The sequence below is a fragment of the Pinus tabuliformis genome, chromosome 4_2 (genome assembly GCF_031772625.1).
Source record: "Pinus tabuliformis cultivar Carrire ecotype Pingquan chromosome 4_2, CPIR1, whole genome shotgun sequence".
Classification (NCBI taxonomy): Eukaryota; Viridiplantae; Streptophyta; class Pinopsida; order Pinales; family Pinaceae; genus Pinus; species Pinus tabuliformis.
The window spans coordinates 204,730,223-204,741,513 of NC_142304.1; the positions used below are offsets into that span (position 1 = coordinate 204,730,223).

At 37.7% G+C, this 11,291-nt stretch overlaps 1 protein-coding gene across 1 annotated transcript; it reads right to left on the reverse strand.

Moving 5' to 3' along the window:
- Positions 1-7,684: 7,684 nt before the first annotated feature.
- On the reverse strand, positions 7,685-9,339 carry LOC149168834 (ras-related protein RIC1-like). The gene is made up of 3 exons (XM_089426973.1): positions 8,626-9,339; positions 8,213-8,316; positions 7,685-8,037 (listed from the first exon to the last, which is right to left on the reverse strand). Exons 1-3 carry the CDS (start codon positions 8,758-8,760, stop codon positions 7,944-7,946), a joined length of 333 nt encoding a protein of 110 aa, XP_089283099.1. The 5' UTR covers positions 8,761-9,339; the 3' UTR covers positions 7,685-7,943.
- Between the last annotated feature and the right edge of the window lie 1,952 nt (positions 9,340-11,291).

The window sequence follows — 11,291 nt, forward strand, 5'->3', positions numbered from 1 at the left end:
ATCTGCTGAACAAATCTTGTTGATATTTGAGCCATCAGTTGCATATCTTATCATATATCAGGATTTTTGCTGTGTTATTCAGTGTTCCAGTCTCATTTTCAAGGGTATGGCTAAATTAGCTGATACACGTCGAGATGTTCTTTACATTACAACCCTGTATTTAGTTTTATCACACGGCCCTGATTTTTTTTTTCCCAAGGCTTCTCCAGGCGTATTTCTTGTCAAGAGAAACTCCATTAACCTCAATGTAATTGAAGAATTACCATCACTACATTGACATTTGTTGTTCTGCCTCTTGAAAGGTCGATAATTGGGGTCAAATCTCTGGTTGTGAAGCTATACATCCACTAGGCTCATGGCCGTTGGAATTTCTTTTTGATACGAGTAATGGCTAGTTAAGGTGGCTGCAAAGTTTGTTATCTAAGTCTTGCAATTTGTTGCTAGCGGCTGTGGCAATTAATATTGGCAGGAATCATTTCATAGCTGCCAGCCCTGTTTTTGGTTGCAATCAAGAGGGAACTATATTAGCACATCCCCTTGCACCTGAAGAGAAGATGCCTATACAATTTGCACGTGAGGTACTAGCCAGATTCATACAGTTATATTTGAATCAGTGAATGGTGTTATTGGTGTCATTGCATCTTTTCCTCAGGAGAAATATCTGTTTCTTGAAAAGTTGCAAGCAAATCTTGTCAAAATGATCAAGGGAGTAAGGTGCTTAAGCCATGAATAGTGGCGATCATTTAGCTATGAAAGGAAGACTGTGTTTTTGAAATTACACAGCAGTTTCGTAGCGCGCTACGAAACTGCTGTAGCTGCATGTTACAATTCAGTGGATAAATTATGATTGACAAAGCGGAAAATCTTTTTGAAAGGTTTTGTCATCACACAGGTACATGAAAATGGTGGACAACACATCAAGGACGTGGCAGTCTGCTCTATTTTGGGTAATTAAAGGATAAAGGACATGCTTCTTTGGATTCGAATATTTTGAGGAAAACTAAAGACCAGTAAACAGGGGTAGTTTCCTATGTTTCAGGGCATTGGAAAACATGTGACATTGAAGACAAACATGGAACCTTGAAGACTCATCACAGCCAAACTAAAAGAGACCACTTGTCAGGGAATAAATCCTAATTGTAATAAATGCTACATTCAACATGATGTAGAATTAGAATCCTAATTGTTTTAGGATTCTAGAGCTGTCAATTAGTAGTCAGTTGTATTTATTAGTTAGTTAAAGGGTTAATAGGTGTCATTAGAAGTAGTTTTCGAGTTCCCTTAATGTTTAAGGAGGAATCTCGATCAGTTAGAATAAGAGCTCTATATATAGCTGAAACTGCAAGGTAATCAGGGTTGGAAATTTTATGAAAAAGCTGGTATTTGGCCTATGTATGACTCATTTTCAGTAATATACATGTTGAACTTTACTTCTCAGGATTCATGAAGGATTTTTTATGTTCAGAATATGTGATGTTGTCCTTTTCTTAATTCTTACAGTGGTATGGATGTATAATCACTCAGAATTCACTGAATGTGGTCTGACTTCCTGTATACATTTATAAACTGTGTGGTCCCATATGAGTTTATGTTCTGAATGTTTAAATGTTGAATGCCCTGACTTCCATGTAAGGTTGAGTTCATTGTTATATTGAGGTGTTGTTGACTCCATAAGCGCAATGGATAGTTTTGTTTAATGTGTTTCCACCATTCATATTTTTCACAGTTGTTCTATAAGAGTTAGCCATCTTATCTTTAATCAAAATCATTAACCCATCAAGAGAGAGCCCTCTCAGGTTGAGGAGGCTAAGCCTCAGCCTAAAGTCGGTTTGAAATAGTTACTTGAAGTCTTCCTGGTCTACACCCTTCCAGGGCCCGATTTTGAGATAACAGAAATCATGACAAAAATATTTTTGCATGGGTAGGCACTACCTAAGAAATGGGGAGGCTGGGGTCTAAAAGACCTTCCTATATTTGCACAAGCCCTTGCAGCAAAAATGGGTTGGACTCTACTGATTGGACAGAACCTATGGACAGCCATCACATATCATAAGTATATTTGGCCTCAGCAAATCATGGACTGGGTTCGATTGCCGAGTTGGCCAAAATCTGGCATCTCATCTGTCTGGAAGGCACTCCTTCATTCTCTACCTCACATCAGGGACAATCTTGTCTGGAGAATCAACGATGGAACTAAGGCCCGCATTGGCTTGGATCCATGGACTGGAGGTGGAGGAAGATATCAGCTATCTAGAGACCTCATACAGTATCTTCATTCTCATGAGATCAAGGTGATTGCAAATATTGCAGACCATCAAAACTCCAACATCTTCTCCCAAGGATGGAAAACTGCCTTGCAGCTTGATTTACCACCATGTTGGCACCAGGAATGGCATGAATATATCTCTGCACTATCTGAATCTCATATCAGGATTAAAGAGGGCCCTGATGAACTTATCTGGTGTCATGCGGAAAATGGTATCTACTCTCCAAAGACTGGATATCTATCCTTGATCTCCCACAAAAAACCGGAGCAGATTACTTTCTGGTGGAAGAGTATTTGGAAACTAACAGCGCCTCCTCGGACCAGACTATTTTTTTGGTGTATCCTTAGAGACAAAGTACCCACGGGAGAGAATCTCACACACCGATCCTTTCATGGGCCAAATTGGTGTATCTTGTGCAAAAACTCATCTGAATCGACCCTCCATCTTTTTCTGAAATGCTCAGCCCTGATTACTCTCTGGCATAATATTTCTACCTCCATACAATTTTCTGGGCAGTGGGAAGGTGCCGATCTCGACAGTGCATGGGAATGTTGGTTCAATCAGCATAAGGGTTCCAAACTACAAAGTCTCCCTCTGATTATCAGCTGGCATGTCTGGCTGGCTCGGAACCGTTCTATTTTTGACAACAGACCTGTGTGCTGGCCACACATTGCGGCCTGTATTGTATCAACGTATAATGAGATGCCTGAACCTCAACAAACTAGATCCCGAAGGCCTCATGCCCCTCCTCACATTGATAAAAATACACCTTGGGCGTATTTCGATGGCGCAGCAAAACAACAGGGATGTGGTGGTGGTTTCATCCTATACTTAAGTGATCAGCATTACTACAAAGTAAAGATGGGTCTAGGAGCTGGAACTAATAATTTCGTAGAACTCATTACCCTTCGACACCTTCTGCATTTCTCTTTGGGACATAATTGCATGAGCTTAAATATTTTTGGAGACTCAAAGATCATTATTAATTGGTTCAATAATATTACTGCTTGTCACATACACACACTTAGTAATATCTTGGATGAAGTTAACATTTTCAAGGTTCAATTTAACAACATCACATGCAATCATATCTACAGGGAACATAACAGTTGTGTTGACGGGTTATCCAAGGAGGCCATGGCACTTCCTAGAAGAGAGTGGATGATCCAGGAACAACGGGGGACAAATGAATACCGTTACTATCATCGCCCATACATAGATCAGCACTACCACAGGGCAGAGAGCCCTTGATCACTGGTTTTTTGTCTTTTTTGAGAAATGTTTAATTTTGACAACTTTGTATATATTTTACAGGATATATTTATGTGTTTTTTAAATGACCTGCGTGGCATATGTACAGTCTGATAATAGACTCCTATTATGAACACCCTGCGTGGTGAATCTAAACAGTACATAGCTTTTTGGTGAATTTCACAATTTTGACTGACCCCTCTGGGGCTAGAAAGATACAACATATGCAATCGCATCTACAATATGTAATGTTTCAAAGTTAATGAAAGATTACGATTTTTCCAGTGGAAAAAAAATGTATAGAACATAATTTCAATAGGAATGGGTGAGTTTTGTATTAACAATAAATAGAATGTAATTACAATATTCTAATTCTTCTTTTTTTTGCTTGAGCAGAGCATGGTATTTACACATAATTCTTAATCTTTATGTTAAGACGTGCATTTTATAACCCACTATAAGGGCCATGTGTAATTTTGTTTGTGCTCAATGTGGGGTTGACACGTGTCCAATAAAATAAAAATAAAAATAGTATTTACTCAATACAAATTAATGTCAACCTAAACAAAAATGAAAATAACCATATAAATAAAAAGCTAAAAATCGATTAATACAACAATTATAATGTCAGTGAGATAAACTAGGCTTTTATGTGATGAAGATGAGACAACCTTTCACCAAATCATGAAGAGGTTTTTGCAAGGCGCTCTACAGCCCAATACATGAGGGAGATGTTGTCATGTAACATTATATATATATATATATATATATATATATATATATATATATATATATGGGCTAATATATGTATATGCAAGAGATGTGTGTGTAACATTACTTTAATTGTTGTGCCCATAGGCACTCTACAACCGAGTACATGAAGGAGATGTTGTCACGTAACTTTACATTAAAAAAACTAAATATATATATATATATATATATATATATATATATATATATATATATATATATATATGTGTGTGTGTGTGTCAGCTAATATATGTACATGTAATAGATGTTGTGTGTAATGTTACTTTAATATATGTATATGCAAGAGATGTTGTCCATAATGTTACTTTAAAAAAATTAATAACGTTACTTTAAAAATCAATGTCAACCATTTTTAAATACTTGAATTTTCACTTTTATTTTACATCAAACTTTATATAATTAGATAAAGTAATTTAAAAAAAAAATACTTTTTAGTATGAGGGATAAATGTAATTTCTTCATTGAACTGAGATCTAATGTCTATAGTATGCTAGAAATGTGTAACTTAAAGTAATATAATGTTAACATTTTGACTAGGTCAAAATAAAATTAAAATATGGTAGAGATGTGTAACTTAATGTAATGTAAACATTGTAATTTGGTGAAAATAAAATTAAAATAACAAAATAAAATAAAAAAATAAATAACCCTATAAAAAAATAATAATAAAAATAAAAATGACTCATGGTATTGACCCATTGTTTTAAAAATCCATGGTATTGACTCATGGAATTCCTATGGAATATAATCTATTTAAGGGGGGATTAAACTAGCCTAGATTCATGTTAGTTTGATGTTATATTTAGATACATAATTAGTTGTAGAAAATGATGGTGTTGAATCCATGTAGCCTATAAAGGTAAAACTTTCTTGTAAAGGTAAAACTTTAAAACTTATCCACTTTTTACTAAGTTATATTGGATAAAATATAATACTATAATATTACATTTTACCCAATATTTTCCCTCAACGGGTCCACTTCTTATTGTAATTTTTCTTTATATTTGTAATTTAAAAGTAAACAAACTCAACTATAAAATTAGTAGGAGTGAGGGGAAATATTGAGTAGAATGTAATATTTAGGGTGGGGTGTGACCTGAAATATTAGGTAAAATTTAATAATATTACATTTTAATTAGTATTCCACTATTTATTAGGTGGGGGTGGTTATAAATATTGGGTAACATATAATATTGTAATATTATATTTTATGTAATATTTCCCCTCACCTGATTCACATTTTGCGTCGAGAGTTGCTCTACAGCCCAGTATAGGGCACATGTGTAGATGTAATGTAAGTAAACATTTGGGAGTAGTCTACCTAGGCTGTAGAATGGCCCTTTTTCCGGCACCGACCGGAAAATCGTCCAGCTCCGGCTACCGGAAATCTCTCCCTCTTCCGCCACCATCTCTCAGCTCCACCACCACCTTTCTCCGCCACCCTCCCTGACCGCCCTGACATTCCCTGACATCCCTGACCGATCGCCTGACATCCCTGATCGATCGAGGAGTAATTCCTGCGGGGAGTAATGAGCTGGAATTCATGCGGGGAGTAATTCCCTCCATTCGAAATGGTCACCCGCGCCCATTCAAGCTCTGATGCTCTGCGCTTCCGCCTCTGCGAACTCACCCGCGCCCATTCAAGCTCTGATGCTCTGCGCTTACCCCTCTGCGAACTCCTTCCGCACTGCAGCTCGGAGGCCAGGTACTCCTCGCAGGTACCCTTTGCTTTGCTATCAGTTCGCAGTGTTCATCCTTCGAAATTTCAATCGGGGTTTGTAATTCAGGGGGTTTGTAATCGGGGTTTGTAATTCAGGGTGGTTCTTTCTGTTATTTGGTGAACGATAATTGAATTCAAACTCTTCAGGTGTTGTAACTAACTCCCCGTTGTTAATTACAGTAATCGACGACTTATACCTTTACAGTGCAGTCCGGAGTAATGTATTTGAAAACCAGGCGGACTTCCCTGACAACAAACCACAAAACCACAGCGTGTAGAAACTTCTCCTAAAAACTCCTATGTGTACCCTTCATGTAATCAGCCAGGACAACGTGAGAGCAGAGGCGTTCAATACGCCTCTCGACCATTTCCTTCTCATCTGACACGGCTTTTCTGTCCATTATTTCCTGTAATTGAATGAATCCAATAGGTAAAACTGCTGGAAACTGGAAACCGAAACCACTCTCTTCAATAAGTCGACGATGTTCATACTGATCTTCTTACCGCCTCTGTCCGACAAATCACAGTAATTCAATTTTGTTTCCCATTCTTGGTATTAGGAAGAGACCTGTGGCGTCATATACTTAGACAAATTTGAAATCTCGTTTCCCATACGAAGCATTCCAGAAAGTGAAGGACAGTAATTGGCAGCGCAAACATGCCACCTACTTTTCACCCGCGCCCATTCAAGCTCTGATGCTCTGCGCTTCCGCCTCTGCGAACTCACCCGCGCCCATTCAAGCTCTGATGCTCTGCGCTTACCCCTCTGCGAACTCCTTCCGCACTGCAGCTCGGAGGCCAGGTACTCTTCGCAGGTACCCTTTGCTTTGCTATCAGTTCACAGTGTTCATCCTTCGAAATTTCAATCGGGGTTTGTAATCGGGGTTTGTAATGCCTAGGTAGACTACTCCCATTATAAATTATAATACTCTACAACCCATGGCCACAGTGGCCAAGTGGAAATCAATTGTTGTCTTTCAATGTATCATATTTTTGGCGTTGCAGATAAATTAAAATTGCAAGTGTGCAATGGAAGAGTCATTCAATCTGGGTATAGTGAAGTGAGGCATTCAGGTTTTAAAAATGTGAATTCTATCTAGGCATAGCTAAGTTGAGACATTTAAGTATTTAAAAATTTCGCTTTTACGTATAGGAGGGTAATATGAGGCATTTATTTCATCAATAACAAGAATTCCGTGAAGTCTTGCCCCATTTCAGAATAACAATATTTTCACATGAATCATAATCAGCCAGTGTCTCGCCGACTGAATTTTCCATTTACTAACAGATGAACCCATCCACCATTCTTTAGGTAATTCAATCTGTACCTCGACGTTGAGGCATTTAAATATTTATAATTTTCAATTCTACCTTCAGGAGAGTACTAAAAGGCCTTGACTTAATTAATCACAAGAATTCAGTGACATATATTTGACAACAAACATCAAGCATCGGTCCACAATAACGTTACGTTTTTACATGAACCATAATCAGCTAATATTCCCATCCATCAAATGTAGGTTTCATTCACTTATAGAGGAATCTATCCACCATTATATGCAGTGTCCCTATGAGTAAGCATAAAAATAGCAAATCTTAAAAGGCTAACCAAAACTAAAGCAAATGATCTATTTCACATCAACATCTGCATTTCCCAATATAATTGGAAAAAAGAAAAGAATAATCACGCTGTATAATCTTAAATTAATTTTCAGATTCCTAATTTGTTGAAACTGCGTTTATAAATCTCTCCATATGTAAGGCAATCACCATCTCCCAATTACAAGATACAACAAATATTACATTGTCATCAAGGCAAAGGCACAGACAGGGCAATATGAACTGCTTTTGAAGTCATCATTTAGCACATGCAAAAGACAGTTTGTCCTTGCTTTCTTTTAGGGAACTAACTTAAAGATGTGATCAAAAGTATCTTAGCTGCAGCAGTTGCTTTTCTGTTGAAGTGGTTTTCCTTTCATTTCAACAGTACCTATTTGGCTGTTGTTCGAGGTAGTTTGGCCACCCACCCTGTGAAAACTCAGCCAAGAAATTATAAAAATTGTTAACCCATCTTTAACAAGATGAATGTATTTATTGTCAAAATAAAAGTCTTGAAGCAAATACAAACAATTCATTCCAATGAAGCTTGTAGAAATCGGTGGTAGACTCATAGATGAGAAAACACATACAATACTCTTACTACCTCTTCTTTATTTCCCTGGCCATTGTGAGGAATGCTTGCTCAACGTTGGTTGCATCTTTAGCGCTTGTCTCCAAAAATGGGATTCCCACATCATTGGCGAAGGCCTGCAGTCTCTAAATATATAAGAGAAGAGGCCTAGAATGGAAGAGTAAAGAGAAAATGGATAGGATTCTTGGATCCCGACTTGCACAATATCACACCATAAAGGTTGATGTTAAATTCTGGATGACCAGAAAGTGATAAGATATATTATAAATAAAGATTTATGTCAAAAGTGGGAAAGTAAAGTGCGAGGTAAATGGTACATGTCTTGCACAAAGAGATCCAGTTCCATTCACCAGCTAAAAACTTGCAGACAGATCTAGATGCATTTCCATGATTGTGAGAGTGCAATAATACAATTTACTATATACCTTAGCCATTTGTTGCTCCACCGCTCTCTTCTCTGCCAAATCACATTTGTTTCCAACGAGGATCTTGTTTACATTATCACTCGTATATCTTTCAATCTCAGTCAACCAGTGTTTGACATGATCGAAACTATCCATATCTGTAATATCATAGACAATCTGCAACAAAAGAAGCTTACAAATTATAGCTCGATTCCAAACGCTGTTAATCACAATAGCTACCTCTTTCTGTAAAAATGTAATGATGCATTAAGTAAACCTTTGCAACTGTATCAACAGGAAAAGAGATTGATTGGCATTGGGTTGAATAGAGACTAATAAACACCAAAATAGAAAGTACTTATAACAGAAATACTTTGATCCGCGCAGGAACAGTCAACCAAGATATTATTTAATAAAAATTTCTCCTATTTATCTACGAGCAAACAAAAGGCTAACGAACTTGTATGGATAACAAGAAACAATGGGATTCCGTGAGAGAAATTTAAATTCCAAATGTTGCAGCCATAAGAAGATCGCTGTGAAGATAAAAGCAGCCCTATTACAAATGTTGCAGCCATAAGAAGATCGCTGTGAAGATACAAGCAGCCCTATTACAGAGGAAACTGATATTAGTAGGAAACTAAAGATTAGATGTATTGGGCCCACATGATACTGCCCACCCTACACATCAAGGCTTTACAACAGCAACTAAGGGCCAGCCCATACAATAACACAAGGGGTTGTATTTACAAGAGACTGCAGGGCCATTTTTCCCATCGTTCCAACACCGTCTTATCCTCAACTAATGAGCACTTTTCCATATTGTTGACAATAGTTAAAACTCTCTTTAACATTATTTATTATATTTGGTTATCCACTAAATACCTAATAGGTGGGACCCACTTATAAAGAATTTTTTTGGCCACAACAACGCTACCTCTAAAATCAAGTTTATCTCTCTGGCTCCCCTGCCTCCCCTGTAGAGGGAACGTTCACATCTTTTTCTTGGTAGCTGTTGCAGAGCCTCATGGAAATAGCCCACCACTTTTCCATGTTGCCTTCCCTTATAATTACCCTCAGCAGGCACATGAGTTCATTCATATGTTTGAGTGGTATTCAAATAGGGAAATTGATGATGGAGCAAATGAAGATTCCATTCTGCAGCCCATTAATTAAAAAGATGAGCCGCAGGAAATTGAAGAACACCACTGAAACTTATGTGTTGTTGGGTGTTTATATTGTATTCCAACTTGCAGTCTTGGGGTCTCTGTTGAGCATTCACTCTGATAATCCCTCTCCCTCTCAGCTGCAGAGTTGTGGACATGGCAACTCTTGGGTTCCTCTTCACATTTATAGTGGACTACATATGTCTTATGCATGTTTAGTGGACTGTTTTTTTTCTTTTTACTGGTTTCCATGTGCATGTGTAGGTTTTCCTTGTACATGTTGAAGGGGTCACTCTTCTTTCTGGTTAGTTTACTTGTGGGCCAATGCATGTGCATGTGTGGAACCTAGTTCCAATCTCACCAACTTGGTATGTTGCTTTGTCAAACATTAGCAATATGCTGTTATATATATTACTCAACTCAGAAACAGACAAGTAGACTATATTTGTTGATCCTAAATTTGCTCTGCTGCATTAATACTCCTATATACAACCAGGTCATCATTATGCCATAAGAAAATTTTGTCTCCTTATAATGGCGAGTGCCACAGTGCCCAGACCAGTTATCATGAATTCAGTCCTTCCCTTGCCAGTGACCTAGACCTCTGTTCAGAGTCAAAGAATCGGCCTGTACTTCTCTTGAGAAGGGATAGTGAATAAGAAAATGGCTGATGGTTTCAGACTCAACTTTCATCTTCAGTTTTACTCAGAGTGCGTCTATTAGGGCCATGCCAAGTTCGTTTTTTCAAGACCCCCCAAGTCAGGTTCTTATTCACAAGGGCTAGTCACATGAAAAGATGATTCTTCCATGGAAATTTAATACATTTCCACCATCATAAATACCCACCCAGACATCCCATAGGAAACATAGATTTCTGTCCCAATTGTTCCAACATCCGTGTATCACCCTGAACACTGTTTTGGACCAGATTAATGTATCCTCTTTATCTCTTAACCTGATGGAACTCTGTTGTAGTCTCTAAATATAGGAATTCCACCTTAGAGCCCTTATCCCCTTACAGACTTGGACTGTCAGCGTTTTTCTATCCCTGATGCCATAGAGAGGATGAGGTAGCATCTGCAGCATCAGCGAAATAGTAATTCCTTCCAAATCTTTTGAAACTTGCAGGCATGTTAGTGCACTTTCAATCGTTAGGTGAAAATATGATCTCTGTATTCAGTGTAGCTTGCACAACAGTTAGTGTGCAATGGAATAACAAGATGTACCTTTGTTGTTCAGTATGCCAATCAGGGCTTTGAGTTTTAGTTTTTGTGTTCAATGCAATTCTGAGTGCAACTTCTCTACGATCACCTCTATACAGGCCACTCAACCTAACTAATCTGGTCTAACAATCCTTCTCCATGAAATTCATAGAAACACATAGAAATTGAAACTCTCTGCTATCAAATACTGGGCACAAAGAAACTGAATCAATAAAGCTTCCAACCATTGAAACAGGGTAATGGGAAAAACAATTTTATAAGAAGCCCCAAGTGTTCAAAAATAAGAATGTTGGGAAAT

Bases quoted from the DNA above. Each gene is read 5' to 3' on its own strand.
- LOC149168834 (XM_089426973.1), bottom strand. From the start codon at position 8,760: ATGGATAGTTTCGATCATGTCAAACACTGGTTGACTGAGATTGAAAGA. The intron at 8,317-8,625 runs GTATATAGTAAA...TAGAGACTGCAG, and splicing joins TGGAGCAACAAATGGCTAAG to GCCTTCGCCAATGATGTGGG. The intron at 8,038-8,212 runs GTAGTAAGAGTA...GAGTTTTCACAG, and splicing joins GCCAGGGAAATAAAGAAGAG to GGTGGGTGGCCAAACTACCT.